General features: G+C 48.3%; 2 protein-coding genes across 9 annotated transcripts in view; one reads left to right on the top strand and one right to left on the bottom strand.

Moving 5' to 3' along the window:
• Window positions 1-1,364: 1,364 nt before the first annotated feature.
• Window positions 1,365-11,248, top strand: Agmat (agmatinase (putative)). Its single transcript, XM_027951965.2, has 7 exons — window positions 1,365-1,816; window positions 3,718-3,920; window positions 5,856-5,904; window positions 7,375-7,570; window positions 8,159-8,338; window positions 9,180-9,264; window positions 10,865-11,248. The coding sequence occupies exons 1-7, from the start codon at window positions 1,545-1,547 to the stop codon at window positions 10,936-10,938; spliced, it is 1,059 nt and encodes a 352-aa protein (XP_027807766.1). The 5' UTR covers window positions 1,365-1,544; the 3' UTR covers window positions 10,939-11,248.
• Window positions 11,249-11,697: 449 nt separating this feature from the next.
• Dnajc16 (DnaJ heat shock protein family (Hsp40) member C16) overlaps window positions 11,698-24,425 on the bottom strand; it is a 39,224-nt gene continuing 26,496 nt past the window's right edge. For 4 of the 8 annotated variants that reach the window (XM_071617370.1, XM_071617373.1, XM_027951952.2 and 1 more), the window contains 8 exons: window positions 23,103-23,233; window positions 20,996-21,179; window positions 19,769-19,951; window positions 19,530-19,606; window positions 18,195-18,275; window positions 17,937-18,035; window positions 16,039-16,209; window positions 11,698-15,358 (listed from right to left, as the gene is read on the bottom strand). In XM_071617370.1, the coding sequence (XP_071473471.1) occupies window positions 14,959-15,358; window positions 16,039-16,209; window positions 17,937-18,035; window positions 18,195-18,275; window positions 19,530-19,606; window positions 19,769-19,951; window positions 20,996-21,179; window positions 23,103-23,233 (1,326 nt within the window). In that variant the 3' untranslated portion in view covers window positions 11,698-14,958. The remainder of the gene's footprint in view (window positions 15,359-16,038; window positions 16,210-17,936; window positions 18,036-18,194; window positions 18,276-19,529; window positions 19,607-19,768; window positions 19,952-20,995; window positions 21,180-23,102; window positions 23,234-24,425) is intronic. The other 4 variants (XR_011708763.1, XR_011708765.1, XR_011708764.1 and 1 more) reach the window with 4 other exon arrangements.

Genomic DNA, 24,425 nt, shown 5'->3' with positions numbered 1-24,425 from the left:
CTGGGCACGGTGGCACATGCCTGGTAATCCCAGTGGCTAGGGAGGTTGAGACAAGAGGATCACAAGGTCAAAGCCAGCCTCAGCCACAGCGAAGCGCTAAGCAACTCATTGAGATTCTGTCTCTAAATAAAATATGAAATTGGCTAGGCTGGGGCTGGGGCTCAGTGGCAGAGCGCTTGCCGAGCACTGGGTTCAATCCTCAGCACCACATAAAAATAAAACATATTTTAAAAATACAAAATAGGGCTGTGGATGCGGTTCAGTGGTCTGTGAACTTTGTCCAGAACTTTGTCCTGGTCCTGCAGAGTGGAGGCTGGGGTGATGTGGGGTTCAATGTGTCATCTTTGTATAGAGGTTACAATTTAATTCAAACTTGGACCATCCAATGTCAGAGATGAAAAAAATAAAACCACTGAATGGTTCACATAATCCCATCACAGTTAATTTTGGTACCAGTTCAATCTCTGGTACCAAAAAAAAAAAAAAAAAAAATTAGCTGGGCACTACCCTGCCTGTAATCCCAATGGGGCCCCGGAGGCTGAGGCAGAAGAAAAGAAAGTTCAACACCAGCCTCAGCAAAAAGGGAGGCACTAAGCAACTCAGTGAGACTCTGTCTCTAAATAAAATACAGAATAGGGCTGGGGATGTGGCTCAGTGGTCTAGTGTCCTTGAGTTCAATCCCCAATAACCACACCCCCTTGCCCCCCAAAAAAGTTAGCCAGGCATAGTGGCACACACCTGTAATCCCAGCAACTCCAATAACAAGTTTGAGGCCAGCCTCAGCAAATTAGCAGGACCACTCTCAAAAACTAAAAATATATAATGGCCTGGGGTTGTAGCTTAATAATACAGTGTCCCTGTGTGCAATCCCCAGTAAAAAATAAAAAAAAATAAAAAGTAAAGATTAGACTGCTTCCTGAGAATTCCTTCTTCTTTTTTTTTTTTGCCTGTACTGGGGATTGAACCCAGGTGTATTCTACCACTGAGCCACATCCCCAGCCTTTTTTATTTATTTCTTTATTTTTTCAGACAGGGTTTTGCTAAGTTGCTGAGGCTGGCCTCGAACTTGGATCTTCCTGCCTTGACCTCCCCTGTCGCTGGGATTACACGTGAGCGCCAAAGCAACCAGCTCAGACATGTCTTGATACATTATTGTTTAAAAAATGCATTTCCATTTCCATTGCTTAATGAAAGATCTCTTTTCCTTCAAACCTTTTGGGCTTTAAAAATAATACTCCGAATGGGAGAAGAGCCTGCCAGAGGCCAGGTGCGGGGGGGACGCAGGGCGCAGCTGGGGCAGGAACGGTGGCAGGAGCTGGGAGCCCTGCTGGCTGTTTACCGACGGAGCCAGAGGCTGAAGTTCAGCCTGCGCTGGGGGCAGAGACGCTGGTCCCGAGCCCTCCCCCGCCTTTGATCCGCAGGGCGCCCTGTCTTTTGAGCCCTGCGGCTCCCTCCGGGCTGGCACTCTCGCCTTGCGGGCTAGTGGGACCCTTCGGGGGCACTCTGGTCCGGTGGCCTCGCGGGCTCGGAAGCGGGCGGGCGACATGCTGCGTCTGCTGGCGACCCGCTGCACCCGGGGCCTGGGGTCCAGCGTGCCTGCGCGTCCTGCCACCGGGCTCTGCCTCCCGGGGCGCAGCCAGAGCCGCCGAGCCTCCGACATGCCCCGGAACCACCCGCCCAGCCCCGAGTTGGTGGCCCGGTCGGTGGGCATCTGCTCCATGATGCGCCTGCCCGTGCAGACGTCCCCGGAGGGGCTGGACGCTGCCTTCATTGGGGTGCCCCTGGACATTGGGACCTCCAACCGGCCCGGTGCGAGGTAAGGTCCCCGGCGTCGGGGTTGGGACGTTTTGGCTGGGACTGATTATGGAGCGTGGAAGGCGCGCGGACAGACACTTCCGCTCACCCTGGGTAGGTTGGAAGCTGGTGGCCGGCTCCAAAATGGTTTGAGAGACCTTTGATTCCCCTCCTTCCTCCACAAGCGGTCCAGGGCTCAACACGGGACTGGAGGGCTGGTCCTCTCGTGTCATCATTGGTCAGGAAGGGTTTCTGGAGCCCCCTCCTTGGACCTTGCTGGGATGGAGGATGTGGGTACCTTCTCTGCTCTCTCCACCCGGCCTTACAGTGGAAGGTGACATTTTGTTTGAGAACAGAAACTGGCTGCCCCTTCCCCAAATCTCTAAGTATAACTGACTGGGGGTGGCCGGGAAGCAAAGAAGCTCGAATTAAGGAAATTTTCTCAGGATTAAATTAGAGAAAGTAAAACTCCTTTTCCTAATTATTGAGCATCAGCAATTTCTAATTCAGCTCTTCGAATCTGATTGTAACTGTCTGAATGGTCAAAGCCTTATTTTATTTATTTTTGTAGGTACTGGGGATTGAATCCAGGGGCACTTTACCACTGAGTTACATCCCCAGCCCTTAATTGTTTGTTTTTTTGAGACAGTCTTGCTAAATTGCCAAGACTGGTTTTGAACTTGTGATCCTTCTGCCTTATTTTCCTGGGTCACTGGGATTACAGGTGTGGCCCATAGGCCCAGCTCCAAAGCCACCATTTATTATTTAAATGTATGTCCCCACCGGCAGGACACATCAACGTGGGCAGCGAACCTAGATGGGGAGGAATGAAGGGACAAGAGATACGAAAGGTGACAGCAAGACAGGAGTTCTGATCAAGCTGCAAACTTTTATTGTTCACACAGGGGTATTTATGGGCTGGGAATGGGGGAGCTCTCTTAACGGCAGTTGCTGGATGTCTTCACAAGGTGAGATAACGCAGGATGTTTCAGGAAGACAGATGGCCGCAGGATGTCTCAGGGAGATGGATGGCTGCAGGGTGTCTCCCAGGCAAGATGTCTCCCAGGGGGCTGTTTCTTGTAACTGTCAGGCTATTCTTTGAAGGAGAACTCCCTTCTAGTCCCTGGGACTGTCAGGCTATTCTTTGAAGGAGAACTCCCTTCTAGTCCCTGGCAAATGTAAGGCACTTTGCATAGATTACCTAATTTCTTAGAACAAGGATGTGAAGTAAATACCATTATTATCATATGGATTTGGAAACTGAGTCTTGGGGAGATTAAAATATTATCTAATGTCATTTAATAAGTGGTGATGAGTGGGCCCCTAACTCTGTGTTTTTATTTATTTGCAGAACTGGGAATTGGACCCAGAGATGCTCTACCACTGAGCTATATCCCCAGCCCCCCAGCCCCATTTTTTTGAGGCAGGGTCTTGTTTGATTGCCTAGGCTGATCTAGAATTTGTAATCCTCCTATCTCAGCCTCACCAAATTGATGAGCTTATAGGTTGCGCCGCCATGCCCAGCAAATTTGTGCCTTTAATTTCTTTAATATACAAACTAGGGCTGGGAGGTAGACAGCTTACTTAGCATGCACAAGACCCTGTGTTTGTTCCCAGCACCGCAAAAAGAAGAAAAAAAATTAAATATATATATATATGATCAGTGGTTCTCAGTAGGGGTGGGTTTGTACCCAGGGGACATCTGGCAATGCCTAGAAGTATTTTGCTTGTCACAACTTGGGGGAGAAAGTGCTACTGACATCTAGTGGGTACAGGCCAGAGAAGCTGTTAAACATCCTGCAAGGCAAAAACCCGCAGAAGAGACTACTTGAATGTCAGCAGACCCGAGCTGTTAAAGCCTGGCCTAGCAGAGAGAGCCTTCGCACCTGGGCATGGGGCTGACAGGTGATTCTTTTCCTCCAGATTCGGACCCCGACGCATCCGGGAAGAATCTGTGATGCTCCGGACAGTCAATCCTAGCACAGGGGCCCTGCCCTTCCAGTCCCTCACAGTAGCTGACCTGGGCGATGTGAATGTCAATCTTTACAACCTTCAGGACAGCTGCCGGCTAATTCAAGAAGCCTATCAGAAAATAGTAGCAGCTGGTTGTGTTCCTCTGACCTTGGGTAATGTCTGCTAGGGTGAGGGGAGTTCTCTGGGCTCATTTGTCATTCGCTTGAGTACTGCTACTTCTGCAGAAGATGGTAACAGTAGGAAAGAGAACACTCTAATTCCTTTATTTTAGTCCCTGGGGACAGGATATGTAAAATATTGGAGTAGTGTGGCCGGTAGGGCTGGTGGACTAGGGGAAGGCGGATGAGGCCTTTGCTTTGGTGTATAATTTAAAGGATGCAAAAAAAAAAAAAAAAAAAAAAAAAATCAGCAATCAAAATCAATATGGCAGGATAAATATTACCAATTTTTCTTTTTTGCCTTTGGCTCCAGCATGGCTGGAACAGCATGGTTACTGATCTTGTCTTTATTTTTATTTTTTGGTCATCACAGATTTTTTTTTTAAATCTATTGTAAGGTTAGGGGTGGAACCAAGGGCCTTGTCAATGCTTGGCTAGTGAGAGTTCTACCACTGAGCTATCTCTGCAGCCCTGCATTGATTTTGATCTTCAACAATACTGTGTTAAGCTTGGCATAATAGTGCACATTTATAATCCCAACAACTTGGGAGGCTGAGGCAGGAGGATTACAAGTTGGAAGCCGGCTTCAGTAACTTAGTGAGACCCTGTCTCAAAATTAAAAGTAAAAAAGACTGGAGGTATAGCTCAGTGGTGGAGCACTCCTGGTTTCAATCCTCAGTACAAAAATAAACAAGCAAACAAACAAACAAAAATCTGTGTTAAAATAGGGTCGCTCTTTTACTAAGTGCTATGGCTTCCTTTAAATGTTATACCCCAGTATGTGTCTCACCATCCCAGGCCCGGGGAAGGCTGCCAGTAGGGACTCCCTGTGACTTTCCAAGGATTTCAAAGACAATGTTCATCATGACTGTGGGGAGAGCTGCAAAGGGTGTCTGTCCTGGTCAGGATCCTAATCAACCCGTAGGGTAACTTTCCCTTCACCCTCCTCCACTCTCACTTTCTTATTTCTCTCTTCTCTGTTTTGTAAATAGTTAAAATGACCCAGAACTTTTTCTAAATATTCCAATTTATTTTTGCCAAATGAGAGGTCCTAGTCTGCACAGCATGGTGGTAGGGACCTTGGCTTCTTGGTGGAAGGTTTGAAATCTCAGCTCTACCTTTCACTAGCTGTGTTACTGTATCCACTGCTTGGTGCCTCATTTCCTCGTTGTGAAATGGGCATAGTAATAATGCCTACCCATTGTATTGTGGAAGAAGCATATAATGAATGGGCATACAAGATGCCCATCCTAGCTGGGCATGATGGGGCACACCTGTAGTCCCAGCGACTCAAGAGGCTGAGGCAGGATGATTGCACCTTGAAGACAGCCTCAGCAATGTAGTGAGGCCCTAAGTGACTTAGTGAGATTCTGTCTCAAAATGAAAGGGGCTAGGGGATGTGGCTCAGTAGTAGAGCACTTGCCTGGCATGTGAGAGGGTGTAGGCTTGATTTCTGCCACCACAAATGAACACACAAACTGCCCATCATTGTGCCTGGCCTATTTTAGGCTTAAATAAACGTTAACTATTGATTATTAATAATTATCAATAGTAATACTTTCCTAGGCCTGCACTGCTCAAAAGGGTAGCCATTAGCTACATGTTAAGTTTAAACTAATTAAAATATGCAGTTCCTCAGCCACCATATTGGCTAGCGCAGACAGAACATTTCCATTATCCCAGAAAGTTCTCTTGGACAGAGTTGTTCTAGGGAATTACTTGTAAGCAATTCAATTCATAGATTCATCTAATTTTCTCTTTTCAGTGACATGACATCTTAAGCATCCCTCTACTGACCAAGATCGCTCTTTGGCTGTGTTTTTAAACCTCTAGTCCAGCTGAAAGGGAGGCAGAATTGGCAAACTCGGGGTTGTTGCACATGATCATCTTACTCATGTTCCAGATGTTTCTCTATTTTATGCTTTGCAGGTGGAGATCACACAATCACGTATCCCATATTGCAAGCACTGGCAAAAAAGTAAGTCCCAAATGGCTTGGCCAAGTGAGGTTTCAAGATTCAGGAGCTAAGGAGCAGCGGTTTGCTGCCAGGTGGTATTGGGTGACTGCTGTGGACTCAGGTTATTGGGAGTGACAGGAAAATCCCAACCAACTTGCTTTTGAGATCAAAGTTAAGGCTGAGGGGCTGGGGCTGTAGCTCAGTGGCGGAGCGCTCACCTAGCTCGTGTGAGGCATTGGCTTTGATCCTCAGCACCACATAAAATAAGTAAATCAAATAAAGGTATCTACAACTAAAAAAATTTAAAAAAAATTAAGGCTGAGCTCCAGGTGTGTCTGTCAGTCTCTGGCCCTTCCCTTGGCCCAGACCTGCTCTGGTACGCACCCAGCCCTCTCCACTGGCCTGTTGGGGAAGGTGAGCCCCTCGTGAAATACACAACCCCAGTTCACTTTGGTTTCTGTTTCGCTTCAAGGGCTGAATCCAAATTGTGGCGGGCACAGCAGTGAAGGGCCCCTGTTTTCTCGTGCCAGGGCCCCTTTCCCAGGCAGTGTCGATGAACACACAGTGTCTTTATTTGTTTTTATGTGGTGCTGAGGATCGAACCCAGTGCCTCGTACATGTGAGGCAAGTGCTTTACCACTGAGCTACAGCCCCAGCCCTGACAGGCAGTGTCTTTTCAGGGATGAAGTCAACCAGGGACTGACCAGCTTTGGCTAATTTAGTTGGAGGAGGAAACAGAGGGCTGAGGCAGTGGGTGGCAGCTCCAGAATTAGTTTTTGGGAAGGGCGTATGGGCAGCTTTGCGGCTGGAGGTACATGGAGACAGATCCTGTCTCCAAGCCGCGCCTGCCTCCCACTGGCGGGGACCACATGTCCCCGTGGGGAGTCCTCAGGGTTGCTGGTGGTTCTGGAGAAGAGCCGGCTCACAGCTCCCTGTTGGTTCCGCAGTCGGAATCGCCGTGGCTGCTTGGTCTGGCCTTTAGCTGAGCTCTCTCCCGTCCTCCCGGCCTCTTTTATTTATCCATTTAATTTTGGTTGTGGAGGTTGAATCCAGGGTGCTTTACTACTGAGCCACACCCCCAGCCCTTTTACTTTTTCATTTTGAGTCAGGGCCTTGCTAACTTTCTTAGGGTCTTGCTAAGTGGCCAAGGTTGGCCTTGAACTTGCATTCCTCCCGCCCAGCCTCTGGAGTTGCTGGAATTACAACTGCCACCCTGTCCAGCCCTCCAGCCCTCTGAAGGTGCAGCAGTCCTGGATGGGAGACCCTGGGTGGTAGCCTAATTACATGTCTCTTTCTGCCTGGCTGCTCTCTGTTTACCGCTGCTCTGAGATGCTAAGTGATTTGAAGACACAAACCAGTTGGCATGTGGGTAGTTGAGGCCAAGTCTCTCCTCTGTGACTCTGAACTGTCATCAAGTTTTGGCGACCTGAAGGGTGGCTGTGCTTGGGCCCCACAGGGATGTTTGGCCTCTAACTGTCCTGGTGTCCTCAGGTATGGCCCTGTGGGGCTGCTGCATGTGGACGCCCACCTGGACACAGCCGACAAGGCCCTGGGGGAGAAGCTCTACCATGGGACACCCTTCCGGCGGTGCGTGGAGGAGGGCCTCCTGGACTGTCAGCGGGTGGTGCAGATTGGCATCCGGGGCTCTTCCATGACCCTGGATCCCTACAGATACAACAGGAACCAGGTGACAGACTGAATGCCCCCCAACTCCTCTCCGTTGCCTATCATGTGGCCAGGGCTTTGCTAATCAAGTTCAAGGTAGGGTCAAAGGGCTGATTTTCCTTCAAGAGGGTCATGTGGCAAAGAGGAGTGAGGGTGCTAGTAAGGCAGAGGAGGCCTGTTTGGGGGCTGGGGAGGCCAAAAGAAACAACCAACCTCTCAGAAAAGAGGTGGGGGTCCCAACACAAGGCAGGTTGCTTCCTTCTGAGTTCTCATCCTTACCACTTGGTAGAGTGGCTCTGGGGTCAACACAGGATAAAGATCCAAGTGGGAAGACACCTCCCTTGCTGTTGGGGCTTGCCAAGGCAGTGTTCTGGACAGAACCATCCAGAAGGGGCTCTTGTGGGCAGCCCAGGTTCCGTCTCTTGCCTTAGCAAAGCTTCCCTCTGCTCCCTGTTCAGTGCTTAGCTTTGACCCTGCTCCCTCCCCTTACCTGTGAGCTGGGGACAGCAGTTCCTCCCTGTGGAGGCTGAGGGTCGGATGTGATGTGCCCATGAAGAACTGAGCAAGGAGCTGGCCTTGACCTCCAGCTCTTCCATTGCCCCCTCCTCAGGGCTTCCGTGTGGTCCTGGCTGAAGACTGCTGGATGAAGTCGCTGGTCCCTCTGATGGCGGAGGTCCGGCAGCAGATGGGAGGCAAACCCCTTTACATCAGCTTTGATATTGACGCCTTGGATCCTGCCTATGCCCCGGGGACAGGGACGCCTGAAATTGCTGGTCTCACCCCTAGTCAGGTAAGGAGCCTTCCCCAGGAAGAGTCCTGGGCCAGGGGAAACTTGACACCCCACTCTTCTAGGACTTGTAGTCTTTAGTATCAGGAGAGGATTTCATGGAACTGGACTTGAATCCAGGGGTGCTCTACCACTGAGCTACATCCCAGTCCTTTTTATTTTTTGAGACAGGTCCTCACCAAGTTGACCAGGCTGGCCTTGAAATTGCCAGCCTCCTGTCTCAGCCTCCCCAGTAGCAGGGATTACAGACATGCAGCACTGTACCCTGGCTGCGGTACCCTTAGAATTCAGAAATTGGAAGGATTTCTGAAACAAAATCCTCACCCTCTGCAGATCCTCCTTCTGGGCTTCCTGCCTGCAGGATGGAAACCCTTTCCACGCCATCTTCCTACCTGCCCTCCCTTGTCCTGTCTTCAGACCACACCTCACTACCTGGGCTCCTCCCATCACGGTGTCTACCCCTTCTTTCCCTGGGCCTGGGATGTCCTTCTTTTCCACTTGAGCTTAGCCAAGGCCTTGAAATGTTTCCACATTTCGGAAGCCTTCCTCCTCCTCTCCTCTCCAGGCTGTTACTTGTGCTTTTTCTATTCTGGGCTTGCTTTTCTTAAAGCCCTTTCATACACGACATTGAACAGATTGGCCTGTCTCATCATCAGTGAAGTGCTCAGGAGCAGGGACCGGGCACTAGTTATTCGTGCCTCTGGGAGGCCACCGGTGTGGCTGCAGGAATTCTAAGGATGGGCATGTGCCCGGAGCAACCCACGGAATCTTCTCCACTGGTCATTTTTCTTCGTTAATGATTCCAGTAATGACAACTTACTAGTATGGTTCTCATCTTGGACAGGCTCTGGAGGTCATCCGGGGCTGTCAGGGCCTAAACGTGGTGGGCTGTGATCTTGTGGAGGTTTCCCCGCTGTACGATCTCTCTGGTGAGTAAGCAGGAAAACTGACCTGTGGGCAGCTGCTGGTTCACGTTTTCTTTGGCATGGAGGATTGAACCCAGGGGTGTTCCACCAAAGAGCTGCATTTCCTCAACACCCCACCCCCGGCCCTATTTTTTTTTTTTTTTTTTTTGAGAAAAAGAAAAAGAAGATTTACTACTTTGCTAGCAAAGGAGAAACACAGGAGACTTCTGTTCCAGAGGCTGATTCTGCCCATCAACAGGAAATGGGGAGGGGGTGGGTGGGAGGGTTTAAGGTGACTCTAAGGCTACAGTCCACTGGTCTGTTGAGTTGTAATCCACTTGTTGACTTGGGAGATAGTCATTTCTGAGATCTTCTGGTACCAGCCCCAAAGCCTAGATTACTTCCTTCCTATGGTGGGTGTGTACTCAGGGACAGAAAATTGTGCCTAAAATGGGGAAGAAAGGCAATCCCTTTTCCCCTGAGATTAGGGAGGAGCAGCGAGGGGAAGAGAACCACATCCATTTAAAAAATCAAGTTGCAGTGGCAGAGCAGCAAGGGCTGTATTCAGAGCATAAGATGGCCCACTGTGGCATCTCCGCATCTTGCCAGTTTCTACATTGCATTTCTATGGAAAAATGGGAGACTACGTCTCCAAGCTGCTTCTTGCTGAAAGAGGGTGAAGTTGGGGGAAGTACCCCAAAGTCCTTGTTCTCTATCAGTGGGGCACCTCCCTGCCTTTTTTGGAGTCAGGGTCTCATTAAATCACCCAGGCTGGCCTTGGACCTGTGAACCTTCTGCCTTAGCCTCTCGGGTAGCTGAGGTTAGAGGTGTGCACCACCACCTCCAGCCTGGGGAACCTGCTGAGTATGTCTGACAGGGGAGAAAATAAGCCTCTATAAATATGAGCAGCAACCCCGATAAAACTCTGGAGGTGCCAGGTATTAATAGCTTGCCCATATCAGGAGGAGATGGGTGCCATGATTTGTCCTCCTCTGATACTACACTTTTTTTTTGTGGCGCTGAGAATCAAACCCAGGGCCTCATACATGCCAGGCAAATGCTCTATCACTGAGCCACAGGCCACATCCCCAACCCTAAATTTTTTTTTTTTTTTTGTGGTGCTGGGGATTGAACCCAGGGCCTTATGCATGTGAGGCAAGCCCTCTACCAACGAGCTCTAAGTAAGTTCTCAAAGCATAATGTTTACACACAGTGGGGCGTTGTCTGGTTAAGATCTTCCAAGCAGGTGCTGTCCTAATAATTTTAATTTATTTTTGTTTTTTCTTTTGGCGCTGGGGACTAAACTCAGGCCCTCGTATGCACAGGCATGTGCTGTGCCACTGAGCTACACCCCCAGGCCAATAATTTTGATTTAGAAAAGCTCATAAAATTAGGCCTGTTAGCCTCAGAGGATAAATATAATATAGTACATGCCATTATTATAAAATTTCCTTTGGGGGAAAAAGATCTAAGTGTAAACCAAGAAGCTTCTGAATTTTCAAATACTATTTCTACTTGTTGCTTGAGGAGGGCAGAGCGCCAGGGGGGCACCCCCAGATGGGCAGCAGGGAGGGCGGCCATGTGCTCCACTCACCCGGGTCTCACTCTTCTGATTTTGTCCTAGGGAATACAGCCCTCCTGGCGGCTAACCTGCTGTTTGAGATGCTGTGTGTTCTCCCCAAAGTGGCAACTGCCTGAACCTTGTCTCTTCTAGACAAAATGGATGCACTGCCGACCACTCCTCAGGAGCTTACTAGCGAGCAGTACTGAAGAGGGTAGGCCAGGACAGCTTGCTGCTCAGGGTCGTTGGTGGCTATAGAACAAGGACATTCAGAATTCTAACCCAAACACATTTCTAAGGGTTTCAATTGACTTTAAAAACTGAGGCACTTGACACTGCTCAGATTTTTTTTTTCTTTGATGAAAGATGGAGGAGGAGAGGAAGTGGAGGGAGAATTTCACTCAAGGTCATCTAAAAATGGGATGAAGGAATAAAAAAAAATTATGAAAGGATAGTGCACAAAGACTCCACATTTCAATACTATCTTCCTTTAAGATAGAGCTCCTTTGAGGAGCTCAGAGCTGCATCTTGGTTTATTTATTTATTTGCGGTGCTGTGATTGAACTCAGGGCCTCACTCATGCCATCACTGAGCCACATTCCCAGCCCCGCATCTTGGTTTTAGGATCACTGAAAACATAAATGATCTTTGAAGAAAAACAACATGCAGTTCCTAATAAAGAAATGTCCCCAGAAGCCCAGATAACATCAGCTGAGCCCTTGATGAACCTTCTAATCCACTCTCTAGGAGACTCAATTTTGCATTATTTACTTTAAGGCAACACGCTCTTCTGGCCAGCAGTTCCTGAAATCTGCAGCTGGGCTGTGCTGATCCCAAGCGTTGCTGAGAGAAACTTCAAGATGATCATCTTGCAGTTCAAGAGCTACCCACAGTCATCACACATTAAAATAGTTTATTTGTTTCCAGTCTGTAATATTCTTAAAACAATATCAGCTTCAGTGCCTGTTCACAATACAAAAAACAAAACTTAAAAAACAACAAACAAAAAACCCTAAAACATAAAAAAGACACAATTTGCCAAATAAGTTATTCGTTCCTAAGGGTATCAAAAGTGCAAAATAGTCACCTTCTTAGATATGTCTCCCAAGTACCATCATCTTTCTGAATAAACTCAACAGGGTCAGCAGCTGCCATATGGCGTGTGTTTTTCAAGAGACAATGTAAGTTGAGGCTAAGAGTGTTTTGCATGTTTCTTTATTTTGCAGTGCTAGGGTTGTAGGCAGGTGTAGCCACTCCCCAGGCCCTGTATCAGCTTTAGTAGTTTTTTTTTTTTTTGTGTGTGTGTGTGGTGCTGAGGATTGAACCCAGGGCCTTCTGCACTAGATGCAAGCACTCTACCTACTGAGCTGTATCCCCGCCCCTGCATCAGCTTTTAAGGAGTTCTATTTTAAAGGGACCCAAAACAAAACAAGGCTGGGTGTTTGTTTCCAATTTCTATTCCCAAACAAAGCAAATCACTTAACAATAGTTCCCCTGTCTTTCTACACCAGGGGAACTCTTAAGCACTAATGGCAGCTGCAATAAGTAACAGGCTAGAGCAGAAGAGGATGTGAATCAGGAGGAGTTCCACCTATTTGAAAACCACAACCCAGCTCTCCTGGGAGACCAGGATGCCTCCCAGGCGGGGCAGTCCTGCTGGTGGAGAGGAAGGGCCAAGGACGTCAGTGTTAGACAAATACCTGAGCGATAAACAAGTATTTCTGAGATGGGAGAGTATTCTACAAAGACTCACTTCAGGCTAGTTCTCATTCCTCTGCTAAACATGATGCACAGTCTGTACAGACCAGAAATACCCACCTCTGAGAACCTCTGAGAACATCAGCGTTGATATTTGAAGACTAGAGAGTTACACCCCAACTGGGTTCGGTGATTACGTACATCAGAATGAGAAGTGGTGGCACTGGCTGAGTGTGACAACGGCTCATACATTTGACACAAAATAAAACTCATGGAAATAACATTCAGAAGGAAAGGCTTGCATGGTTAAGGATAAAATTCAATCTAAAAAGCTCCCTAGCGTCCTCGTGGAACACATCTATCAGCCCCTGACAGAGCTGCAGAATTTTTGGACTGAAATATTTGCCGGGATTATTGTCAACTCCAATCACCATTTTCCTTTCCTAGTGCAAATGGAAAGTGCAGTGGTCTGTAGGTTCTCTTCATTTTAATGGTACAAAAAGGGGGGAAAAATCGGGGGGAGTTTTTGGTTTTCCATTAGTACCAGACATTAAAAACAAAAGCCTGCCAATGGAACAAAGCACTGTTCACATGAGCAATAGGCCATAAAAAATCCAGACAACGGCAGGGCACAGCGCACCTGTGATCCCAGTGGCTCCAGAGGCGAAGGCAGGAGGATCACAAATTCAAAGCCAGCCTCAGCAACTTAGCGAGGCCCTAAGCAACTTAGCGAGACCCTGTCTCAAAAAATAAAAAGGGCTGGGAGTGTGGCTCAGTGGTAAAGTGTCCCTGGGTTCAGTCCCTAGTATCCAAACAAAACTCCAGAAATTAATTTTAAGGACTGGTGTATCAAAGAGTTAAGGAGCTCTCGGGGCTGGGTGCCACAAGACAGGGATTCCAGAGTGAGCATCCACTTCCAAAGGATCGTGGGAAGAATGAAGCCCTGGCAGTGATTTATTTATATTTAAATAAAGCTCTAGACTGACTCCATGAAGCTGTATGAATTCCTGGGCTCATATGATTTATTATTTACCACTGTAGCTCAAGGTTTAAATTATTCAGGATCCAAGTGGCTTGGTTTAAAGCAATTATGATTAAAGAAATACTAACTTAGTAAATGACCCATCCCTGATTTTTGCCCTTTACTCTACAAAAGGGCATTTGCTTTGACAGACAGACCACTTTTGGAAATTGTCCAAATTCCTGATGGTCTGGCCCTAAAAACAAAGGCCTGCCCTCAAGGGGCCCAGAGCCCGTGTAGAGTGTGCAGCAAACCCAGAGCTGACCGTCAAGGGAGAGGGTAACAGCGACAAAGCCGCAGTGCCAAAGCACAGCCAGAGGCGGAAGGCAGGCTGCTTGCAAAATGGGCCTACAGTCCGTCTGAGCTCACCTGTCACAAAAGACGACTTGAAGACAAAGCATTTTTTGTGTAACAGTGTTCAAAATACAGTTGTTGAGGGTTTAAGTTCCTTGATACAAAGATGTGTCTAGAGTGTTACTAGACAGACGCCACCGGAGTGAAGAGCTTCCTCCCCGACTCTGGCAGGCAGGAATAATCTGTTTTCAGTCTGACATCTACTGGCTTTATATAGCAGCTTATCTACGTTCAGAGAACAAGATCACAAGTTATGGCTCCTAATATCCACACCCTACAATCGACAGGCAGAAAGGCATCTGAGAACGTACAGGTCAACGGCTCAAAGTCATGACAGTGCTCTTGCTGGGCAGACTCCTCCCCGGGATGGAGGGGTGATGTGATGCTCACAAAGGATCCCTCCAGCCGCTGCCCAGACCTCCCTTCCCCTGGCTGGGGAGGAAACAGGCTCCTATGCGGAGACCCCACTAGACCCTTTCCTTTCAAAGCTGTGGCTGGCAAACTGCTGTGGGGGATCCCCCGCAAGATGCACTTCTTGCCACTGACTCCCAGAACCACCACTGTGCATGAGACTGCTTGGCACCAGGCCTCGTTCAAGGGGCAGGCCGAGAAGGCAAGGTGGTGGTCAGGGTGGGGAGCATGCGCCTGGGCAGAAGCTCAGCAGGGGCCAGCGTGGGCCTGAGGGTGCGCAGGGGCAAGTGACTGGACTTGTGGGACAGGCTCCTGAGGTTCCGTCTGGGTGCCGCTGTTTCTCCAATGAAGGGCCAGGAAGGGGCAGGTGGTGTGAGCCCGGGACAGGGGCAGCAAAGAGGAGGGAATGAGCAGTCTATTTAAATAGTGCGGCATTCAACTGAAGTCAAAAAACCCAAAGGGAAATATTTTGATCTAGAGAATTTGAACCTGTAGCGTGTTTCCCTCCCAGGTGAGGACGGGAGTGAGGGCCGGATGGAGAGGTTCTTCCCACCACTGTTCTAAAAGAGGAATCTAAAATCTATGCTTTGTCCGTGGTGACTGAGTCCTGAAAAATACCTGTTCCTGGGGCATGTTAAAAAGCTGGAGAGTTCACATCTCTTTTTGAAGCCTCTCAGTCTAGCTCGGGCCAGGAGGGGATGTAGAACCTCTGCAGGGACCCTTCCAACAGGCGCTCCATCCACAGGGACAACTTGCTCAGCTTTCCCTTGATGGGCCGGGGTCCCAGGCCGCAGGAGGGTCTCCCCCGAGACTCGCCCAGGGGGAGGGAGGGGTCGAGGTCACCGCAGGACCCCATGGCTTCCTCCTCTTCCACTGTTTTTTGGGGTTTGAAGAGGCAGAAGTATTTCTTGTGGCCGTTCAGGGCCAGGACGTAGCCAGTGTAGTCCCGCTCCAGGAAGTGCTTGTCATACTGGTTTGGGATCGGGGCTGCGTCTTGAGCAAATTCCAGTAAGTATTCCAGCCACTCTCTGTGCTTGTCCAGGCTCAGGAAGGAGAAGTGCAGGCAGCTGCTGCTGTGGGGAGAAGGGGCAGACTCAGGGCGCTTCCCACGCCAGTCAGACTGGAAAGGACAGGAAAAGGAGGGGCCTGGACACAGGAAGAAGCCGAGGGCCTGTGACAGTCCCTTGTCTCACTCACCCGCCCCGACCCATTGCTGGCTCAGAGAGTGGTGGGGACAGTCTGTTTTCTGAAGGGCTCAGGGAGCAGCATGGATTTCAAGCTCTGTTCTGAACAGAGAGATCATGAAAGTTGAGGGGGAAAAGAGGGCCCCCGTGATGGCCCGAAGTGTCCAAGACCTTGCTGCATGGATCAAGCCCACAGCCACAGAGGAGTGGGCACGGTGGTCCCCGGGGGCCCTTCACCCAAAGGTGCACACCTGCTCCCTCTCTCCCTGCCGCTTCCACACCCCCGCAGACTCCTTGAAGGCGGTAAACTTACAACCCCTCAGGAAAAAGGAAACTTAGGGCTCTGACCTCTCGTCATTTCCCAGATCTGCCCAGGTTCCCGTGACCCCCAAAAGTATCTGACCAACTCCTCCCCTGATAGGCGCTAATAAACCCTACACAGCTCGGCCCTTGGCCGTAGCCAGTGCCAGTTCCCTCTTGAAACTGTGCCCCTCCACCGCTTCACAAAGTATCTCTGATCCGCTGAGGTCTTTTCCTTTCTGGGTTCTCTTTCCTCACACCGCGCTTACCCAGTGAACGAGTACACCTCCAGGGCAAACTTCTGCAGCAGGCTGTTCTTGGTGGAATTGGACAGGATGAGGACCACGTTCATGTGGCCTGGCCTAAGGCGCACCAGGTTGCTGGTGTATGTCACATCCGTGAGTTCTGTTACCTCCACGAAGCCTTTCTTAGGAATCTTGCTGTGGGGAAACGGGGAGAAGTTAAGATGTTACCAGGGCAGCTGATGCCACTACTTTAAAAGGGAACAGGTTGAATGATACACTGTGTTCTTTTTTTTTTTTGTACCAGGGATTGAACCCAGGGGTGCTTAACTACTGAGCCACGTCCACAGCTCCCTTTATTCTATTTTTATTTTTAGACAGGGTCTTGCCAAGTTGCTTAGGGCTCACTAATTTGCTGAGGCTGGCTTTTGACCTTGGGATCCTCCTGCCTCCATCTCCTGAGCTGCTGGAATTACCGATGTGTGCCACTGCACTTGGCTGAGAGGCTGTATTTGAACCAGACCACGTTATTTAATAACGACTCTGATGTGGCAGGACAAGACGACCTTGATTTAGTAAGTAGCCCTTGGCCTACAGCAGCCCTTCTCCCGAGGCTGAAGGGTGGCGCTACGGAGGCAGCCATTGGTCTGCTTTGTCGCAGAGACCCAGGTCCCTCGATGTTGGTTGTGTGCTCTCAACAGATCAGTCATCCACACTGTTATGAATTATGGTGTCATGCCACTCTGCTTCTGGGTAATCTACCACCTTCCTGGTTGTGTGTACATGTGGGTTGCAGTTTTGGCCTCCCATGTGCTGGGCAAGCACTCCTACATCTCTGGTCCTTTTTACTTTCTGAGACAGGCCTCAAACCTATGAGGCCAGGAGGCTGGCCTCAGCCTCCTAAGTCACTGGGATTGCAGGTGTGCGCCACTGTACGTGGCCTGATGTGCTTTTTCACTTCCTGCCTTCATTATTACATCTGTGACTGAGAAAGCAAAGTCCCAGGGCATAAAGTAAGTAGGTCGTATGTCTAGATGCCTAGGAGGTCTTAGTGAACACGAGCCAGCAGCTGCCTTTCCCTGGATAGGCTGAGTATCCTCCATCTGAAATACTCAGGACGAAGCGTTTCAGGTTTTAGATTTTCCCATGTTTTATTTATTTGTTTGTTTGTTTATTTATTAAAGATAAACATCACATTAAAAAAAATTTTTTTTAGTTGTAGTTGGACACAACACCTTCATTTATTTATTTTATGTGGTGCTGAGGATCGAACCCAGGGCCCTGCATATGCCAGGCTAGTGCTCTACCACTGAGCCACAACCCCAGCCCTAGATTTTTCCATGTTTTAAAATATTTGCATACATATAATGAGATATCGTAGGGCAAGCTCCCAAATCTGCTTTTTTTTTTTTTTAATACTAGGGATTAAACCTAGAGGTGCTTTACCACTGATACACATCCCCAATCCTTTATACTGTTTGAGACAGGGTCTCACTAAGTTGCCGAAGCTGGCCTTAAACTTGGGATCCTCCTGCCTCAGCCTCCCGGGCAGCTGGGATTACAGGCGTGTGCCACTGTGCCCAGTTACACCCAAATCCAAACATGGAATTAACCTATGTTCTGTGTACCCCTTACCCACACAACCCAGAGGGAACGTCACACTGTGTGTCTGGTGCACCCGCATTTTGACTATGACCCGTCATACAAATCAGGTATGGAACTTTTTACTTGTGGTGTTAAGTTGGTGCTAAAAAATTTCAGATCCTGGATCATTTCAGATTCTGGGTCTTAATCAGGGGCGCTCAACCTGTATTCCCATCTCCCACTCAGGAGCGGAGCCAGCCACTCTATACACTTGTGTCCTGACACTGCTCGGGGATCTGCGGGGCGGGCGCCCAGGGCAGCGGAGGTGGTGTGGGAGAAACCTGCTGTTCTCCTTGGTGAAGCTCGGCTCAGTCTTCCCGACCTTCTCAGGGGCTTCCTCTTTGTCTGGAGGGTGGGACTCTCGCTCGTCATTAGAGTCACTAAAGAAGGAAAAAGGATATTGTATGTATAAATGAACACGCGATGACCCCCAACATGATGACAATAATAATGCACCAGCAAAAAATGTGGGGAAAAACAATGAGAAGAAATTTTATGAAAAAAGAGCACATAAGCTGTGGGCAGCCCTCTGCACTCACCTGAAGGCCTGGACGATGACCGTGCCGAAGAGGATGAAGAGGGCAGAGAAGATGAGGGACAGGAGGGGCATCATCTCCCGCCTGAAACCAAGAGCACAGCTGGGTGAGCGCCTGCGCGGTGCCGGGCTTTAGTTTCTTCTCTCAGTTCTCAGAAGAAACAACCCAGCCCAGAAGCCGTCATCCCAGCAGACAGCGCTGCTTCTGGGGCGGCGGGGAGGGGGAGGTCCTCCGAGTCCTGATTCAAACAGCTCATTCAGGAAGTCTGACTGGGGATCTCAGCATAATGGGTTGTGCTTAGGAAGCTCTGTGGCGGACACGACAGGATAAAAAGGATTTAAATTGTAAATGTGGACCAACCTTCTGATGCTGAGATATCAGTGATTAAAATGGCTGTGGAATGATCTCAACTTTATTATATGTGTATATTTTACATATTTATTATATATTCTTAACCTTCATTTATTTCTATGTGGTGCTGAGGATCAAACTTAGTGCCATACAAGTGCTAGGCAAGTGCTCTATGCTGAGCTATAGCCCCAGCCCATTATATCTCTGTGTGTGTGTGTGTGTGTGTGTATATATCTCCATATCTATATATATCTATATATCTACATATATATATACAGATAGGTAGAAAGAAAGAATAATCCAGATGGGGTTAAGGCATGGAGCAGGGAGGGAATGATGGTTTTTCATGATTTCCCCCAGGGCTGCTGTTCTAAAACTCTATGCTCTTGCAACACCCACCAAGGGCATGCCATCTTTCAGGGGGCCCTGCTGGGTGCCAGGAGTTAGAAGTGTGAATTCGAGGTAGTTCTGCCCTTCAGGAGAGGCAGCGTGGGCATCCTGCTGTGCCCACTGCGCTGCTTCACTGGTGCACCTGCAAACGGACTCCACGTGCCAGGCCCTAGCTCTGCTCTCTGGAAGGGCAGTGGGTCATCTTTTCCCAGCCAATGGGAAAGGTTCATTGACAAATTTTTAAAAAAGTGAAGTTGCTGAAAGCAAGCAGGTGAGCAGTGAATGGAAACTGTAAAAGTTCTTCCACTTGCTATGTTAAGTGCACACTGAAATCAAAGTAGGCCGGGCATGGTAGTGCACGCCTGTGATCCCAGAGAACATCAGGCTGAGGCAACTTGGCAAGACCCTGTCTCAAAATAAAGTGAAAAAGACTTTGGATGTAGCTCAGTAGTAGAGTGCCCCTGGGTGCAATCCACAGCTCTGCAATTAAAAAAGAGAAAGAAATAGAACTCAAGGGAGGATGGGCTCTTTCCAAAAGAAAATGGGTGACGCCGGTATCAGCAGATGAAGGGCACCCCATCCCAGCATCATTCCTACCAGTTGCTATGGAATATGCCGTCCCAGCAGTCGGCCAAGTAGTCAGAGGCAGAGTAGAGCCACCGGAGGAGAAAGATCTATCAAGGGAGAAAATGGACATGGTCAGCACTGACCAGAGGAGGGTCCCCACCCCACAGCACTGAGCTGTTGTGACACTCTGCTCTTAGCAGGACTTAGTCGCTGGCCCTGGCAGCCCATGGGCCCCCTGGCAGCCCACCCTCCCTGGTGATGATGCTCACGGGAGCAAGCTCGTCCATTAGGTCGGGGAGCACAGCCTCAGAGGACAGAAGAGCTGGATCTTTCCGCAGTTGGTCGAGGTAACCCAAAAGGATAAATTTATCACTCTCACTCCCAGTCCAGGGATCTTCCAGGGTTTTATACACCACCCTTCCTGCCGTGTTACGTCTTTCTAAAATAGACACCTGGGAGACAAGGAGAGAAATATCATGAGAAGTCTCAAAAGCATCATAAGTTATAGTCGTTTGTATTTTTGCAGGGAGGATGGATGAGAGAAGTCACAGTAGGCTCAAACATAAATGCTAAAGAGTCTAAAATATTTGCAAGAGATTGAAATCTTTCTCATAAAAGGAGCTGTTGTTATTTTTTGAGACAGGTGTCTCATTATGTTGCTCAGGTTGGCTGTGAACTCTGAGGTTCAAGTCATTCTTCTGGCTCAGCTCCCAGAAGAATCATTTTCATGGTGAATTTTCAAAGCTTTTGTCAAAAGTTAAAGCTCTTTCTTCCCCCTCAATAGGCTTCGTTCTATAATTTAATAAATGAAACCTTAGTGTTTTTTTTTTTTTTAGTTGGCAATGAACCTTTATTTAATTAATCTATTTATGTATTTGTTTGTGGTGCTGAGGATCGAACCCAGTGCCTCACGCATGCTAGGCAAGCGCTCTACCACTGAGCCCCAGCCCCAGTCCCCAAAACCTTAGTTTTTTTAGACAATTTTTTCATGATTACCAAAATGAGGACAGAGAAGAATTTCTTTTTTCCCCCAGTGCAAGGGATGGAACCCAGGGCCTAGGTAAATGCTCTACCACTAGCTACATCTCCAAGAGGAGAACTTCATGCTTCTGGAGAAGAGGGAAAAAGGAGAAATCCATTAGGATGAAGCGGAAAAGGCAGAAGGCGGGGGAAGTTGCCAGGAGTACCATCAGTGCCTACGGGTTTGTAAAATCTGGCATCTTGGATTCTGCAGACCAGATCTGGGCAACCTGATGAGATGGACCGATGTACCTTAACCTTTACTCGTAGGAGAGATGCCTTCTGTGGAGGCCTAGGCTGACCTCTAGGAGGTGAAATGACCACGTGGAAGACTGTTGTCAGGGTAGCCTTACAAAACAGGGCCCGGAAGGTTCCAGATTTTTGGAATCTGTAGTCAACGTCCCCCAGAAAGAAGGAAACGGAAGCGAGGGCAGTGCTTGTGAAGGGGCTGGGTCAGGAGAGAATCCGTGGCTCACCGCTGACTTCCCCTGAAACACCTCGCTGTCCGGCAGCAGGGTGCGGGCAAACTCCTGTTGCCGCCCACTGTGGACGTGGACGAACCGCACGGTGTCCTGCGTGTTTGCCAGGGCAAAGGACAGGAAGGCCTCGAAGGGTCTGCTCAACTTGGGAGCCTCGGCAGTCAGTAAGACCACACAGTACCTGCATGAGAACAAGAGAGAGGACTATAACCAGTTCCTGGGCAGGGCCAGAATCTGTAGGAGGAGTCACTTTGCAGAGTGAAGAAGATACTGTGCATCAGGAGAGCTGCCATCTCTTTTTTAAATTTATTTTTTTGTGATCCTGGGGATTGAAAGTGGTGTGCTCCACCACTGAACTACATCCCTGGTCCTTTCTTTTCGTTTTTTAAATTCTTTTTTCTTCATTTATTGCCTTCAATATGTTGCTGAGTCCACCCCAGGGGCAGATTTTTTTTTTTTTTTTTTAATGTGGTGCTGCGGATTAGAACCCAGGGCCTTGTACATGCAAGGCAAGCACTCTACCACTGAGTACATCCCCAGCCCTCTTTTTATTCTTTATATTGAGGCAGGGTCTTGCTAGGTTGCCCATGCTGGCCTTGAACTTATAATTATTTTGCCTCAACCTCCCAAGTAGCTGGGATTACAGGCGCCCATCATCGTGCCCAGTTTGCGAGCTGCCATCTCTGAGACTTCCAAGTCAGTAATGACCTGTTCCTTTTCCAGACTAGTAATGTTCTCCCCACACCCAACTCCATAACATCTAGGAATTTCTTTTAGGCAATTGGGCCTTGATCCTTGATGCAGAAGGTCCTTTTAAGGAAGCCATCTTGTCCCAGTTCTGCTACCACAGGGAAGACTAGTTGAATCTATCTTAGGACAGCGGCCACCAAACCTCATTCTGAAGGAGCTTCCTTTGCAAGGTTCCAATGTAAGCTCAGCCATTCATTCTCCTGAACACTGACTGAGCACCTGCTACATGCCAGGGAAGACAGGACTTCCTTGCCCTCAGAGCTCACGTTTCAGTGAGGAAGACAGACAACAAACAGATTTCACAATAAACAACCAGTGCTCTAAGAAAGAGAGGAGAAAGGGATATAGAGAGGCCAGTGTTGGGGGAGGTCATGGGTTGGTGAGGGAAATGGCACCTGAGAAGGTAACACTTCTGCAGAGACCTGAATGAAGTATGCACGAGAGGCAACAAGGCCAGAGTGTCCTGGGTAGAGAGAACCACAGCATGGAGACCCCAGGATGGAGAGTGATGGGTTTGGGTGTTTGAGATCACGGCTGGTGTGTGAAGAACCCGCCTGGAGCAGAGGAGGAGGAGACGGCGCAGAGGCGAGCAGGAGGCTGCATGGGAGGCGGGGCCTGCTCCAGGGCCACAGCGGTAAGGAAGCCAGGCGTGTGGGTTTGGAACACGTTTTATGTAAATGACAATCCTTATAGTTCAGGACACTCTTTAAAAATCTAATTAACGTCTTTTTTTTTTCCTTCCCTCTCAGACTATAAAGGAATTGGCAAAGTCTGAAAATACAGGGGGATTTTTAAAATTTAAACAATATTTTCAAACAATATGATCAGATACCTTTTACAGATAAAATAATCCTAAATTTAAAGCCCCACTGATTCATTAATTGTACCTATCTGAAAAAGGTATACGAGACATTTCCCTGTATTTCCAGGCTTTTTAGACACTCTGCACAATCACATTCCACATTCTTTACTGAAATCACAGGCTAATCATTCTGACATTTCCTCTGCACCCTACCTCACTTTCCCTATCATTTAACTATTGTCCTGGCTCTCTCCAGACCTCCAGGGACTCGCCCTGCATGCATGCTCTGCAGGGAGAGGAACAGTCATGCTCATGCTTCACTAAGGGACCTGCCTCCTGACACCTGCTAACATCTGCTTGTCTGTCAGGTTCCAGCTAAAGTGTTACATCTTGGTGTGCTCTGACCCCAAGGCCAGGCTGGCACAACCAAAAATTTGGCCCTAAGGTACCCTAAGGTACCTTCATTGACAAATGAAGAATAAATGCTGTCACCAGGTGGGTGATCAGTTCCCCTGTAGTAAACTCCAAGACAGGAAAAGCCTTGGGCCTTACTTCCTCTGTCGGTGAGATCGTTTCACTGGGCAGAGCTCATGGAACAACTTCTGGCTGGTAAGCCTGGCTGCCAATAGGTACTTGTTTTGGGTTATAAAGTCTTCAATGACCTGCTTCTTCAGACCTCGAGCCTGGGGGAGAACCAAGAAGCAATTAACTGGATTCAGTTTTCTCACTGCAAGTTGACTTTACTTAAAAGACTAATAAAAACCTGGTGGACCCTGGCTAAAGTAAGAAAACCGGGTTAGATGGGCCAGTCTGAGTAAATGAATACAGTGACCTAGGCCAACCATGCAGGATGAGAGGAATGACGTTGCTATTCCGGTCAAAGCAAAAGTCAAGGGGTCTTTCCACAGAGAACTTCTGTAGGTTGTTTCATGCTGACAATTTAAAAAGTCAGTCACTTTGAATTTTAGGCAAATATATTTCCATTCAGGATCTGTAGCAAGCTGTACAATTAAAAATAAACTCCCAAGTAACAATGTTACTTCACATTAAAGACAGACTACAAAATCATATGAGGGCCAAGTGCAGTAGCACAAGCCTGAACACCTGAAATCCCAGTGGCTTGGGAGGCTGAGGCAGGAGGATCGCAAGTTCAAAGCCAGCCTCAGCAGTTTAGTTGGGCACTAAGCAATTCAACAAGATCCAGTCTCAAGACAAAAATAAAAAGGGGTGAGGATATGACTCAGTGGTTAAGTGCCCCTGGGTTCAATCCCCAGTACCAAAATAAAAAAAAATCACATGACGACTGTTTTATACATTTTGAAGGACTGAAATCAGAGGCAGCAGGTTCATAGAACATAATGTGATTAAACTAAACCTTAATATGAGATAAGCTTGGGTGCGTTCAGAGTGGCATGGCCGCAGACTAAAAATATGAATCAGACTAAAACTTAATATGAATATAAGCCAGAAATCCATTTTTATGTTTGGAAATTAAACACACTTTGAATAAGCCATTTACCTAAGAAAAAAGCCTATCAGATATTAGAATACATTTAGAATTAAAAGGAAAATACTGTCAAAATTACTACTTGGGAGGCTGAGGCAGGAAGATGGCTTGAGCCCAGGAGTTCAAAGCCAGTCTAGGATCTAACAGATGTGAAACACAGCTCAGGATAAGAATCTACAGCATTCATGGAGGAACTCAGTCACTAAGGAACAGAGAACTTCTTGAATCTGATAAAAAGTATCTCTGAAAAGCCTTCTGAGAAATACTTATTGGGGGACTGCCAAAAGCAGTTTAAGATTAAATACAAGGTGCCCCTCCCGTCACGCCACTTCTCATCTATACCAGAGCTCAGTGCAAGAAAGGATCAA

The sequence above is a fragment of the Marmota flaviventris genome, chromosome 10, assembly GCF_047511675.1.
Source record: "Marmota flaviventris isolate mMarFla1 chromosome 10, mMarFla1.hap1, whole genome shotgun sequence".
Lineage (NCBI taxonomy): Eukaryota > Metazoa > Chordata > Mammalia > Rodentia > Sciuridae > Marmota > Marmota flaviventris.
The sequence above is the reverse complement of the archived record's forward strand: the minus strand, read 5'-3'. Positions and strand labels throughout refer to the sequence as shown.

Coding starts and splice junctions, on each gene's coding strand:
- Agmat (XM_027951965.2), top strand. CDS start 1,545: ATGCTGCGTCTGCTGGCGACCCGCTGCACCCGGGGCCTGGGGTCCAGC. Junction 8,339..9,179: donor CTGGTCTCACCCCTAGTCAG/GTAAGGAGCCTT, acceptor CATCTTGGACAG/GCTCTGGAGGTCATCCGGGG. Junction 9,265..10,864: donor CCCGCTGTACGATCTCTCTG/GTGAGTAAGCAG, acceptor ATTTTGTCCTAG/GGAATACAGCCCTCCTGGCG.